Source organism: Macaca thibetana, chromosome 2 (genome assembly GCF_024542745.1).
Source record: "Macaca thibetana thibetana isolate TM-01 chromosome 2, ASM2454274v1, whole genome shotgun sequence".
NCBI lineage: Eukaryota > Metazoa > Chordata > Mammalia > Primates > Cercopithecidae > Macaca > Macaca thibetana.
Genome location: NC_065579.1, coordinates 165,936,024 through 165,951,501, shown reverse-complemented (window position 1 = coordinate 165,951,501; position 15,478 = coordinate 165,936,024). Strand labels below are relative to the sequence as shown.

The 15,478-nt window shown below is 38.8% G+C and overlaps 1 protein-coding gene across 1 annotated transcript in view; it reads right to left on the bottom strand.

Moving 5' to 3' along the window:
- The window catches only part of MYH15 (myosin heavy chain 15), a 128,966-nt gene that overhangs the window by 79,326 nt on the left and 34,162 nt on the right, over positions 1-15,478 (bottom strand). Inside the window, exons 13-16 of the mRNA XM_050781421.1 lie at positions 9,917-10,066; positions 9,267-9,437; positions 3,458-3,634; positions 1,911-2,043 (exon numbers count right to left, since the gene is read on the bottom strand). Coding sequence (XP_050637378.1) covers positions 1,911-2,043; positions 3,458-3,634; positions 9,267-9,437; positions 9,917-10,066 — 631 coding nt within the window. The remainder of the gene's footprint in view (positions 1-1,910; positions 2,044-3,457; positions 3,635-9,266; positions 9,438-9,916; positions 10,067-15,478) is intronic.

The following is a 15,478-nucleotide window of genomic DNA, read 5'->3' as shown; positions in this document are numbered from 1 at the left end:
GCTAAGTCACTAAGATGTGCAACCCAGCAACAACAAAATCCATAGGCAAGTTGGACAGAATAGGGTAGCTGTCAATATGGAAAACTAATAAAATATTCTCTGTGCCTGAGTAGCAACTGTGCCGTGGCAGATGTCATGAAGCTTAATCACTAATGTTCTTTTGAAACACCCCAGGTCTCTCAGTGAAACTCTTGACTTCTTTGTACTTCAGTTTTTCCATCCATGAAAAGGGAATATTTCATTAATTTTTAAAAAAGAATTATAACCCTGGTTTAAATTATTTGGATTCCCCGGGAGAAAGTATGGTTATTACTAGCAATTTAAAGTTTGAATCCATCAGAAACTTGGAGGCAAGCATTTTCAGAGGGTGTTTTAGAATTTAAAAAAAAAAAAAAAAAAGGCCATTCTGAACAATTCTTGTCTTTTAGTTCCTAAGAACACAGTACACACCCTGAAGAGTTAGAAGATGATTTCTCCTCTAATTCTCTGCCCAAACCATTCTCTGATCTCTTATGATCAGAGAATTACTCAACTGGGAGTCATAAGCGTATGTGGCTACTATCAAACAGACTTCTCAGAGGTACTTTAGCAGCTATTAGAATCAGGCAAATGTACTGCCTGAACATTAGCCGGGTCCGGACACAATAGCTTTCTTGAGGCAGGCCCAGAGGATTTCAGGCATGTTCCAGAATTATGTCATCATGTGCTGATAAAGCCAGAAAGTGCTAAATTTTCTCTCCATTCCCTATGTCAGTCAGGAGAACCAATCAGCCTGATAGGGGCTGGGAGTTAACATGCAGCTGGGTGTAAGATAACAGCAGGGTATGTTTGAAAGTGAGAGTACGCACCCCATTTAAAGAACAGTTGGTGTACTGTTGCCATGGGGAAATCAGAACCCAGGCTGGCTAGATTATCTATTTCCCCAGAATTTCCATTTTTCAAAAGAAAACGGAAACTCAAATGTGTATGTGAAATCTGATTTTTTAAATTTGTGTGGACCAAACAAAACGTGTTTGAAGGCCAGTTTCTGCTCAGAGGCTGTCGATCTGTGACTTTTGCTGTAAATCGTGGAGAGCTTCCCTCTGTGAGTAGGTTAGCATTTACTTCAGTGAGGCTGGTGTTAGCAACTTTGGCTCATTTTCTTCAAATCCATCATATGATGGTGCAGAAGTTTTCACTGCATCCTAAATGCAGTGATATGCATTAACTTCTCTTAAGTAGCATCCCTGATTTTACAAATCTACTATATGGCAAAGCTTAGGTAGAAAGATAGGAACATTGTACATATCTTAAAGTGTCATGGTAAGAAATAAGTAAGATAATGTATCTAACAGTACTTTGTAAATTACAAACTACTAAACAAGATTAGTTGTCAGAATAGAATGCCTGCTAAACAGGTATTTGCTGCATGCTAGAGGCTACAGTTGAGCAAGTCAGACATAACACCTGCCTTCACAAAGCTTTTAATAACCCTAAGTGCACAGAGTGCTGTGAAAGAGAATATTTCAAGATATTTGGGGCAATAACTATATATATATGTATATATATGTAACTATATATATGTGTATATATGTATGTATATAGTTATATAGTTATTTAGATATTTGGGGCAATAAGTTATTGCCCCAAAATCATTCATCAAAACATGTTTTTTGTTTTCCCTTTGTAGCTAGGTGAAGTGGAAGACAAAAGCAGGCCAGGAACAGACTTCTTGAGTCTATCTTAGAGCACTAGTAACATCTCCCTGAAGAATCCCCAGCCTGAAGACAGAAAGACTAATAAGAGAGGACGACTCAGACCACAGGGAGCAGAAATATATCACAGGAAAGAAGCAAGAATTTTTGTAAAAGCTGAGGCAGCCATGGGTTCCATTCTGAGGCTGAAAAATCAAGGAAGATTGTATGACTCACCACTGTCAGTACTCATGTAATTTTCAAAAAGGCTCGCCAGGAGTCTGTTGGAAGACTTCTGAAATACAGCTACCACTGTTTCATTAAGGAGGTCTTTGTTCTTTTCCAGCCAACCACTGATATTATAAGGTACCTTTGGAAAGGCATGCATTTCAGGTAATAAAAAGAAAAAAGATTGCATAAGTTAACATAGAAGGCTGTGCATTACCTTTTTTTTCTTCTTCTTTTTTGAGACAGGGTCTCATTCTGTTATCCAGGCTGGAATGCAGTGGTATAGTCACAGTTTGCTGTAGCCTCGACCTCCTGGTCTTAATCAATCCTTCCCCCTCAGCCTCCAGAGTAGCTGGGACTATAGGCACATGCTGCCATGGTTGGCTATTTTTTTTTTTGCATTTTTATTTATTGTGCGTGTGTGGAGATAGAGTTTCCACATGTTGCTCAGTTTGGTCTCAGACTCCTACGGCTCAAGCAATCCACCCATCTCAGCTTCCCAAAGTGCTGGGATTACAGGGAGCCACCATGCCCAGCCTGTGCATTACTTTTAATAAATCACAAATTATGTGGGTCCTTTACCTTTAAATCAGTTTAAGGTAATAGTACTGAATAACACTCCAAAAGTCCACTGGGCATCCCAAAAAGATTCTCAAGATTCTTATCATTAACATTGTCAAAAGAAAGGAACAGACAGGATGGGAAGAAGTGAGAGAGATAGGGGAAGAAGTAGAAGAGAGGAGAGATAAGAATGGGGAGAGAGAGCAACAGAGAGGAAGGAAGGATTGAATGGTATTTCACCCCATCAGTCCTTTAAAGGCAAGAATGATAAAATAATCCAACTGTCTCTGACACACAGTGAACACTCAAAAAAACCTAGCAATTACAATGGTATTTTACTGTATATATCATTATAATTAATATGCCAGGATATCAAAGAAGAGAACTATAAACATATCTGTGTACAGCTGGCAGGCCATTTTCAGGTCAAAGTATTATTTTATCCTTTATCAGTTCTCTTTTTGTTCCACCCAGAATCACCATCCAGAAGTAGAAGTGCAGAAAAAGGGGCATATACGCCGGTGAGGAAATGAGGAGAGGTAGCAAGAGTCATCAGAAACCTTTTTTGGCCATAGTTTGGAGACCATTACTTCACGTTGACTATTTCTTTATGGGAGAATAAAAAAATCTTCAATAAAAAGATCAATTGAAATCACTCATTCACACAACGTTAAGTTAAAAGGAAGGACAAATGGGGAGAAACTATGACTTTGATGGTCTCCATGCCTTTCTGAAGCTGCCTTGCTTTGAGTTGAGGTTGACAGAGTCCATTTGGAGATTTTTGACCTCTGTGCACATGGAATGCTATTGTAGTATGGCCATTTCATTTCCTGAGTGCTAAATGGTTACACTACCTTTTTTGTGGAACTGAGATATATTTTGTTCTTCTCTTCATTTAATCTAAACATTACTTAAATATCATCTAAGGGCTTTGGCTGAGCATATTTGAAACAAAATCAGGAAAATTCAAGACCGGGGGTCCAGAGGTAACTCACCACTCCTGCATAATGGACAAGTTCGAAATGAGCTTCAAATTTCTTCTTATCAGGCTTGGGCTTCTGGAGATGAACCGACTTTCCAAAATGGTTGTCAAAGAGTTTGGTCTTGAAAGTCAGGTCTGTAGCCTTAGGAAACATACACTCTTCTTCAAGGATGGAAAAGATGCCCATTGGCTGTTGAAGAGACATAAGAGCAGCAGATTTTTTTTAAAACCACCTGCACTTTCAGTAGGGGGTCAGTATAAATTATTTCCCAGGAACCCAATCAATTGACAAAGGGAAGAATATTCACTGCATAAAACTAGCAATCATCTGTTGGGAACAGGTCCTCCAAAATCTGGCCATAAACTGGCCCCAAAACTGGCCATAAACAAAATCTCTGCAACATTGTGACATGTTCATGATGGCCATAACACCCATGCTGGGAGGTTGTGGGTTTACAAGAATGAGGGCAAGGAACACCTGGGCCACCCAGGGTGGAAAACCGCTTAAAGGCGTTCTTAAACCACAAACAATAGCACAGCGATCTGTGCCTTAAGGACATGCTCCTACCGCAGATAACTAGCTAGACCCACCCCTTTGTTTTGGCCCATACCTTCGTTTCCCATAAAGGATACTTTTAGATAATCTAATATCTACAAAAACAATGCTAATGACTGGCTTGCTGTTAATAAATATGTGGGTAAATCTCTGCTTGGGGCTCTCAGCTCTGAAGGCTGTGAGACCCCTGATTTCCCACTTCAAACTTCTATATTTCTGTGTGTGTGTCTTTAATTCCTCTAGCGCCGCTAGGTTAGGGTCTCCCTGACCAAGCTGGTCTCAGCAATCATCCATTCAACATATATTAATTAAATATCTGCTACTTAATACCCTTACCAGTAACTGCCGGTGATTGATGCAGCTGTGAGCCACATACACAAAGTGCCTGTCCTCAGGGTGCATATGTTCTAGTGGAGTGGCAGACAATAGGCAAGTAAACAAAGAAATAACTCCAAAAAACAAATGACTTAGTTTCATATAAATGCTCTGAAGAAAACATTCAAAGTAATGAAATAGAGAATGACAGGGGGTAAAGAGGTTTTAGATAGAGTCATTGGGTAAGACACTTCTCCTAAATGAAAACAACAAGCTGAGAAGATCTGTGCACAAGTATTCCAGGCAGAAAAATGAAGAATGCAAAGGCCCCGAGGCCAGAGCCCACTTGGCAAGTCTGAGGTCCTGCCAGACGCCAGTGTGGGCAGAGAAAAGCTAGCTTAACGGAGTACATGTTAAGAGAGAATGTCAAAGAGGTAAGTAAGTAGTAGCTGGATCTCAAAGGCCTTATAGGCCGTAGTAAGACATGTGGCTTTCATTTTAAATGTAATAGGAAGCCTTTGGAGACTTTTTAAATGAAGTACTGTGATTTCATTTATGCTTAAAGAGGATCATTGATTTAGAAAGTAGGGCTCGTGGGCTCAGTCCTGCCTGCACTCTGTACTGGAAAGCCGGTGAGCTAAGAATGGCTTTTACATTTTTAAAGCGTTTTAAAAAAACAAACAGGTTGAGTGAGGTGGCTCACACCTGTAATCCCAGCACTTTGGGAGGCTGAGGCGGGCAGATCACCTGAGGTCAGGAGTTCGAGACCAGCCTGGCCAATATGGTAAAATCCTGTCTCTACTAAAAATACAAAAATTAGCCCGGAATGGTGGTGTGTGCCTGTAATCCCAGCTACCCGGGAGGCTGAGACAGGAAAATCACTTGAACCCGGGAGGCAGAGGTTGCAGAGCCAGATTGGGCCACTGCACTCCAGCCTGGGCAACAGAGAAAGACTCTTGTCTCAAAAAACCAAACAAACAAACAAACAAAAAATGTTACTGCAAATCTCATGAACTCCATTAGCACACTTTTTCTCTAGAGGACCATAGAGTCTCTCTCAGACCTTTGCTATCCACTTAGTCATTGAAGCACTGAAAGCAGCATGCAACAACCTGTAAACAAAATGAGTGTGGCCATGCTCCCATCAAACTTGATTTACCTAAACAGGCTGCAGGCTAGACTGGGTCCACAAAGTCAGTTTGCTGATCCCTGATCTAGAGTAGTGGTAGTGTTGGAGCTTATGAGAAGTCATTAAAAATAAGATATGCATTGAATTTAGAGCTGAGTGCCAACTTGCTGATGGAGAGAATGTGGTGTGTAGGAAAATTTTATTGCATCATATAGCACATAATTTTTTAAATGCATTTTTTACATTTATTAGACTTACAAATCCTTTACTTGACTGCAAATTTCCTGAAGGCAAAGCTATTTATAAAAAATGCTTATATTTCTCTACAGCATTTTATACAGAGTCTTATATACAGTAGTGTGGTAAAAGGCCTAAAATTGAGGCCCAACATTATGTGTGCCTTGGCATCTGGGAAAAACCAGGAGGGGCTCAAAAGTTCCCTTTCTGTTGTGCTCCCATGTGTTATGTCCCTTAGCCAAACACTCTCCTTATGGCAGGGACCATGCATAGTGCCTGCTTATCCCTGAGTAATGGGTTTCATTTCTCTATCAGCCCATGAAATTATTCAAACAAGCCTATCACACCCTCTTGTAGAATTCTACTGTCACGTCACCTATAATTACTACAAAGTCTGCCTCCCACAGCCCCTGCTTTTTCACTCTTTTCTCAGCACAGCCCTCCTGTGGCCCTGCATGGTTCAAGGTGTACCCCGTGTAGGCTGTGAGCATATGTGGCTACTAAAATGCTGGTCTCATCTGTCTAGTGTTGAATGTCACATGTTCAGCCTTTCCCATAAACCTAGGGCAGGATTCCCTCCTTCAGCAAAGGGGTGAAGAGGAAGCAATCAAAACAAATAGTTGCAAAGTAGACTTACTTGTTGGTTTTAAAAAAAAGTAAAAGCCTTTGTTTTAAGGCTTATTTCCAATAATACTAGAAGTTCCTGGAATGCCAGGATGATGCCTTCTGGGGTTTGCACATCATAACCCTTATCATAGTAGGTTCCAAGGTAACTAAAGTGTAGGCCCTCAGCACATTTCTGCTAAGTAATTAATTGACAGGTGAACCCTGAGACATACAGGTCTAAGTTCTGGGAACTTGACTGCTTTGCTGTGATCAATTATCAAACAAAATGTAAGAGTTGCCAATCAAAAAAAGCATGGAGGTATGTGTTTAAAGAAAATACTCATGTGCATACAAGAAACAATTAGATATTAATATGATTTCATTTTATATTAAAAACACCAAGAATGAACACATCTGAAAAGTTTCCCTTGGGAGGTGATAACATATAATGCCAAGATGCTGCCAGTAGTTAAAATATTTTAGAACTTTCTTTGGGATAGCTGATACTATTAACTACTGACATCAAAAATTCCTATTGTCTGATGGAATATCATTATATATTATTCAGGTCAAGTCAGGCCAATAAAGTAAATAATGTAATCAAACTAGGCAGTGTAGTTTGGACTCAAAAACCAGTGAATGAAAAGTATTGAAGCAAATTTTCTCTTGAGGCTGGTAAAATTCTAAAATCTATCCTAATCCCGATATCGTGAGAAATTTTCCAAAGAGCTAAATTATTGGAAGAAGTATGTTGCCTTCTAGGGTGTTTACACCAAATAGTAAGTTTTTAAATGTATAATTTGGAGAGTATTTATTAAGAAATAATAGGGAAGATCTCTTTACCAATGCCTTATGTATAACCATAAATATGTCATTATATATTAATACTTTAGTATGTAAATTATTAATGCACAAGTTCTAAACAAACTAGAATATTTCAAGTAATAAAACATGAGCAAATCCTATAATAGATTTGTTCACAGCATAAATGTGAAAGGAGGTCACTATAAACTTGAAGACCAAATTAACAATTAAAGTTTGTGTTAGAATACATTTTTTATTTTAGTTTGATATAACCTTTTTTTTTTTTTTTGAGACAGAATCTCACTCTGTTGCCCAGGCTGGAGTGCAGCAGTGTGATCTCGGTTCACTACAACCTCCACCTCCCAGGTTCTAGCTATTCTCCTGCCTTAGCTTCCCTAGTAGCTGGGACTACTACAAGCACTTTTTTGTACAAATATGAAACTTTCATGTAATGAAAATCCTTTTTCCTTATATGTATACAGAGATGCATGCTATACGACATTTTATACACATTGATATGTTTTAGTTCTTTCGAATTTTAAAAACATCCCATGATGCATTTTATTTCAAGGACTGAGTTTGATCATTAATATCTGCTACAAATCTTCTTCAGATAGCCCCAACCAACATAATGGGTCTTTTCAAAATTTAGAATCTTTTCAAGGAAGTCTTTGGTATTTTCATTTGCCTGACCTGGATCCTGTTGAAATTGTTTGTCGAAAACCAAAGACTTATCTTTTCCTTTCATCATCTGGTCAGTAATTTTTTCTCATTTTATTATATCAGTAGAAAATACAACAGGAAATTACATCCATGACGCTAGTGTGTTAATTGGAATAACCAAGACTGGCACAAATGAGGCAACAGACTTCAGATCAACTAAAAATCAGTAACATTCACAGAACTTGTCAGGATCTGAACGTCTATGTCAACGTTCCTGCCTGGAAACAGTATCTTGTGATAATCAAAGTGTGTATATATGATAGGTGACAATTGCCAGGAGCTAAATCTGTCCCTCTGAGGACCTCCAGTTCTTTTGTTTCATTTCTAATCAGACAACTACAGCTTTTATAAGGCCAGAATACATTTACCAGATCATGGTTGGTTCATGCTTATTACTATTTTTAATCAGCTCATGGTTGATTCATTATTATTATTTTTTTATCAGCCTGTCTTTCCCCCAGAAAGTTAACTTGTTATAAAATAAATAAAATCAATGGGATATCTACTCCCGTTGGAAATAATAGTTATTTTCGAAAAGATCTAAAGCCTAATAAATGAAATTGATAGGACACAGATTGATAAAACCTGAGGCTTGCAAAGGACAGGGAAAGGTCAGTTGATCTAGCTCCTTCCTAGCAGGATTGTTGAGAATCAACTGTGACAGCATAGCTAGAGTTTTCAGGAAATTAAAGGCTTCAGACTGCCCAGATCCATCTTCAAGATTCACCGCAATCCACGATTATGGCGAAGCCCAAGAGGCATGTAACTGCTAACATGCCGCCATGCTTGCTCCCTTGGAGAAAGCCACAGAAAGGACATACATAATTCCCCAGCAAACCCCGCTCATCTTTCCCAGAACATGCAGAAAGATTTCAGAGTATTGGGATATCACCAAATTCAGAAACTGTACACTGCAGCTAATTTACTAATAAACCATGACGTACTGTCATAAATTACTTTAACTGGTACTTGTCCAATTAAATGAACAAACTACATCCTGCAAGGTAGTGGCCTTGAGGATTGATGGCAGTTGTTTGTTTGCATGCTAATTTGCCAAATTTCGTTAAGCTGCTCTGGGTCTACTCATTCACCTTATGTTAATCAGTCAGGCCCTACAGTGCTCATATTTTCAGCTCTGTGTTTTTCCAGTCAAGAGCACAACAATTTTTTAATCTCGACAAGTTTCCTCTCACATTAACAGTGGAGGCCATGCATTAGCAGCAAATGTGCAGTGAAAGCCTGCGTTAGAGATGATGGAGGGGGCAACTGACAAGAGAGTTTCGTTCGGATGCCATGGGTGATGCACACAAACACCATTAAGACAAAATGTGCAGGACTTTCCGCCCCCATTTCCCATCCTCTGATAGAGCCTAAGTCCTGACATGGATCAACGTAACAGGCAGGGACAATTCTCCCGAAATGAAAATGGACAAGGAGAAAAATATATATTACCTTCTCAATGAGATCTATGCAAGCTTGCAAATCCAGACCAAAGCCAATAGACACCCATTCAATGCTTTCTTTCTTATATTCCTCTTGCTCCAGAACAAACATGTGCCGATTGAAGAACTGTTGTAACTTTTCATTGGTAAAATTAATGCAAAGTTGCTCAAGGCTATTATACTTCAAGGATATGAATAGGTAAGAAGAAGAGATAAAAATAAAATTGAGGTCCACTTTCAAGAACGTCAGGTAAAGAAAAAACCATAACCATTATTATATGATCGGAAATAGACCCAACAAGAAACAAATGCTCAATTAACTCAATTAATTGTAATTTTGAATTGTAATATCATTAAGTGCAATTTTCTAAAGATTATTACAATAACACAGAACTTAATGGTATTAAAATTTAAAATCACAATTAATTCCTTTACCTCTATTTACCTTTATGTAAGACAGAATTAAGAAATCAATAAATACTTAATACCATTAAGTACAACAATAATTACTATTAATTATAGCTCTTCTCCAATCAAGGTAGCCCTTAAGGTATGCACAGAATGATCCTCATGCTTTGACCATATTTTCCCATCTTCAAGTAACATTTTCTAATCTTCTTATAAATGTGCATTGACTTCCTTCTTACCAGATACACTTACCTCAAGGATTTCAAAACCAGTGATGTCAAGAATGCCAGTGAAGAACTGCCTTGACAGCTTGGCATCCAGGGCCCTGTTGATCCGTGCCACCAGCCACTTAAACATCCTTTCATACATTGACTTGGACAGGGCGCCAACAGCACAGGTTACCTAGAAATTACATTGAAAACACTCCTTCATCTGACTGAAGTGTTCGTTTTAATCCTGGGCATTCTCTATCAGCAACCACCTTCTAGTCAAATCAGGATGTGTTTATTGACCTTCTGTGGTTCCAACATTCTGATGAATACAGTGAGAAAAGGAAGAAAAGAAAGAGAGAGACAGAGAGAGAGAGAGAGACAGACAGGAAGAAAGAAAGAAAGAGAGAGAGAGAAAGAAAGAAAGAGAGAGAGAGAAAGAAAGAGAGAGAAAGAAAGAAAAGAAAGAAAGAAAGAAAGAAAGAAAGAAAGAAAGAAAGAAAGAAAGAAAGAAAGAAAGAAAGAAAGAAAGAAAGAAAGAAAGAAAAGGAAGGAGAGAGGGAGGGAGGAAGGGAAGGAAGGAAGGAAGGGAAGGAAGGAAGGAAGGAAGGAAGGAAGGAAGGAAGGAAGGAAGGAAGGAAGGAAGGAAGGAAGGAAGGAAGGAAAAGAGAGAGAAAGAGAGAAAGGGAGAAAGAGGGGAAGGGAGGGAGGAAGAAAGGGAGGGATGGAGGGAGGGAGGGAGGAAGGAAGGGAAGGAAGGAAGAAAAGGAGGGAGGGAGAAGGAAAAGGAGAGAGAGAGGAAGGGAGGAAAAAGGAGGAAAGGAGATGGGTAGGAGAAAGGAGTAAGCTAGCCTGGTGCCTCCTTATGGAAACACAGATGAGAGGAATCACGTTCCTATTATTAAAGGACTAACTATCCCGGGTTATGGTGTGGTAATGTGTCCCAAAGCCTTGCTATTCAAAGTGTGATCCTAAGACAAGCAGCAGCAACACCACCTAAGAGTGTGTTAAAAATGCAAACTCTCAGGCCCAGTCCCAGACCTACTGAATCAGAATCTGTAAGCTAACACAATCCCCAGCTGATTACTATTGACAAAGACTCTCTCCTTGACCAAACTTTAATGAGGATCCTCTGACCCCTCACCTCCACCTTACCTGTCCTGTCTTCAGCCTGTCTAGCCCAGCTACAGGAAGAAGTCTGCTAAGTCACTCACCCTTGATCTCTGATTAAGTTCCCCTATCCCCCACCTTTGATGTACATGTTATTGGCCTGCCTTTAGCAAGAATCCTGTTAGGTCAGTTTAAAAAAAATCCTCCTACCCACTGTTAGTAATTTTCCACCCACTGATCCCCTCCCTCTGGTCTTGGGCTATAAATCCCCACTTAACCTTGTTGTACTTGCAGTTGAGCCCAGTATCTCTACCCTGTTGCAATATATCTATTGCAGTCCTTAATGAAGTCTTCCTTACCATTTTAATAAGATTCAGAATATTTGTAATACCATGAGTAATAGTTTGAACATAGTGATATAGTACATTAGAAATTTATAATCCCTAATCCTTGTTCTGCCACTGCTGTAGATGCCAATGAATTGTGTAACCTTTGGCAAGTGATCTAACCTTTCTGGAAAGCAGCATCTTCATCTGAAAAACACTCTTAAAGGATCTTCCTAGCCTTAGCTTCCAACTCTTTATTATATTAGTTCCCAGTGTTGCTCTCAACAACCTGGACAGAGAATAGCCATTTGGTGCATCATTCTGACTCAGATTCTCCTGCTGTAAAACTGAGGCTGCCTTTTCCTTCCCTGGAGGGGTGTGGCAAAGGTTCTAAAGTAACCCACTGGGGACAGCGCCAACCTTTGTGCCTGGATGATGCTCTACACATGCATATCCTGCTTCCATAACTCAATAGCACTGCTGTAGTAGCAAGTTTCTGACATACTCCAAGGAGGAGAGAATTTTAGTTGGCCATTCTCCAAGCCTGGCAACAGAACGTGCTCCAACCACTTAACATTTAAAATAGGCCTATCACATCCATCCTTCTGCCCAGGAGACAGCACGCAGCAGGAGCCAGTTGGTTTCTGGTGGTGATTTAGTTATGAGTCACCCACTCCCTGATCAGTTATCTTGAGTCATTTCCACAGTAATCCATCAGCCGGATGGCATCACAGTTTTTTATTATCAGCATCAAGAGCACACACGTACAAATAAAGCATCAAGAATGATTTTCATCCTCTGTAACACCGAAGAAATCACTCTGTCTATAGCAGTCACTTTGAAACTTTTAAAAGAACATGACTAACTTGCTTACCCCCCTTTAATTCCCTAAATACTTGAGAAGTGGGAGTGGGAGAGACACTGTTAGGTCAGGTGGGACAAGTGGTAGAGAAACATAGGAAAAAAGCCTGGAGATGTAGGCAGTAGGAGAAATGGATGGTAAACATCTGCTGATGAATTCATGAAACAGATCAATATGTTGCTCACTAATTAATCATTTTCATCATTTTTTGTCCAATGAAGAGGAAATGAGGTGGCTAAATCTATACTTCCACTTTTCAGGGGTTAAGTGCACCCATTTCTTAGCTCTTTTTAAAACAACCTCACAGAAGACTTTGGTTACTGGGGGCAATAGTGCATGATAGAAAACAATAGAAAAAAAATAATGAAGTCAAATAGTTAATTTTTTTTTTTTTTTTTTTTTTTTTTTTTTGAGATACAGTGTTGCTCTGTTGCCCAGGCTGGAGTGCAATGGCACGATCTTGGCTCACTGCAACCTCCACCTCCAAGGTTCAAACGATTCTCTTGCCTCAGCCTCCCAAGTGGCTGGGATTACAGGCACACACCACCACACCTGGCTAATTTTTTTGTATTTTTAGTAGAGACGAGTTTTCACCATGTTGGACAGGCTGATCTCGAACTCCTGACCTCAGGTGATCCTCCCCTCTTGGCCTCCCAAAGTGCTGGGATTACAGGAGTGAGCCACCGTGCCCAGCCAAAATTTTTAACTATGTTGATCCCTGCCTTTCTCATCTGTAAAATAATAATAATGAAATATGCGTAGCTCAGGGTTGTTGTGAGATATCCAATGAGACAGGGGATGCAAACTGACAGCACATTTGACACTTAGTATCCAATAAATGTTAATCCTCCCTTTTCCACCCCTTTTCTGCTTTTATCACTTCCTCATCCTCACCCCAGTATTTACTTACTAGTTGTGTCGCCTTGAGTGGTTAATCTTTCTAAGGGTCACTGTCTGCAGCTGTAAAATGGCAATAACAATATCTACTTTGTAGGCTTTTTATTAGATTAAATGAGATAATCCATGCAAAGCACTTAGCACATCACCTATAGTTAGTACTCAGTGGACATTATTATTATTTTATTATTAATCATAAAGGAACTTATTTCTAGGTGACATAGTTAGAAATATCATGGAATCATGAAATACTAGACCTGAAGATCCTTAGTTCTCGATAGGCATATATAGTGGTTTTCACCTTGGGATGGTATCTCCTCAAAGGAGGAATGCATTTGGAAATGCAAGTGGCATTTTCTGGTTGTCACAGTGACTAAGAATGCTACTGGCATTTAGTTACCTGGGGGCCAGGAATCCCAAACATCTACAATGTGCAGGACACTCTCATCCATAAAGAACTGTCCCATCTTAAATGCCAATTACATTGGGAAATACAAAGTTGTTCAGCCACTTCACTGCGGTGCTCAGAGAGATGAAGACAATTAACCAAGGTATCAGAGTTAGTTAGCATTATAGCTAGAACTAAATTTTGTATAGAATGTTAACGCTGCAAAATTTTTTCCCATCTTTTGCAATTGTCATCAACAGAGCATACATGTCTCTATTTTTAGCAGTGACAATTGTCTCTATAAAATCAGTAAAATTCCTAAGGGGAAAAAAAAGGCTTAGAGTGTGCTTTCTTACTATGTCTCCAGGAGAGAGAGAGTGAGAGACAGAGAAAGGAGGAGGTTTTTTTATTTTAATGTTGAATAATAATATATTAGCTTGTTTCACTGGTCCTGTTATAGTAAAGGCTGGAGTCCCTACTATAATATTATGTTTTTAGTTCCTCAGAACACAATATGAGAGAACTGAAGGCTTGATCTCAGGCCTCCTATAGGCTCATTAGTTTTATTTTTATTTTTTTGCTTTTATTATCATTTTAATTTAAAAATAATTGTATATATTTATGAGGTACAGTATGATATTTTCATACATGTATACAATGTGGTAATGATCAAATCAGGGTTATCAGCACATCTATACCTCAAACATCGATCATTTCTTTATGTTAGAAACATTCAAAATCTGCTCTTCTTGCTATTTGGGCTCATTAGTTTTATACAGAGAAAACCCCTGTTCTATAATCATAGCATGTCATGCATGTTGTGGTGAATGTCTAAGAAGGCACGCAACTGCTGAACAACTCTAACCCCACTGCCAAGAAATAGCTCAATTATGTGTCCTGTTGATCGTGATTCAAGTTTAGCTCAATGTAGTCTATTTTAACATGTGTGGAGCACTTACGGCTTACAGGGAATTGTTTCAGATGCTTGGGGCACTAAGATGAATTAGACATAGTCCATGCCTCAAAGAGGTTAGAAGACAAAAATGTAAGCAAATTATTTCAATATAGTAAAGTTAGTATTATAGTAGAGGTAGAATTATCCATTTATAGAGTAAGCTAAATTAATAAATTGATTTTGATTAGTCATTTAAATGTTTTAAATAACACAGACACATCAGTTACCTTAATACACCAAGGGAAACACATCTATTCTAGTCATCATATAGAAGATGACTGTCTTATATTACAAATTTGTACGTTTGTCTATTTTTCTTTCAGAGTTAGGGTGTATACTGAGTAAGACTGGGTAAGAATGTTACTTAACGTTCCCTTTGACTCAGTTTGCTCAACTAGAAAAATCATAAATTATGCATTTCTGTCCTACTTAGCTCTGAGTATTATTGTAAGAATAGAAGGCAATAATACCTGTGAATGCTTTATCCATACTATGTGTGACACTACTTCCTCTTTCCAGAAAGGCTACATTTCTCAGCCCCTTTCTGTAGCTAAAGGTATTATTTTACTAATTCTTATCAATGAACTGTTAGTGAAAGTGATATTACTTCTAGCCCAAGCAGTTAAAGGTGGTTGTACTTTCTCTACAAATGATCTTTTCTCCTTGTGCAGTCACTTTGGAGGCCATGTGTCCCAGATGACACAGAACTACAAAGAACAACATAGAACTACAAAACAGAGAAGGCTATATACTCTGTATTGGACTTCATGTAAGAAATATTTTGTTGTCACTGAGATTTTAGTGTGTATGCATTACTGCAGCCCAGCTTATCTCATATTTTCCCTTACACATTACAGCTATAAATTATTATTTTTGAAACTTACTAGCATGTTTAGATGGTCTCATTACCCAGTGGCCCTGGGAATATTTACTGCATTAAGGCAAAACCTCAGAGAATTTGTTATTCTCCACTACAACATTCTTATGGATGCTAAACAAAGTCTACACGACATTCCATCTCTCATTTCTGTTCTCAATAGCCACCTCCTTTCAAATATTGGTTTTTA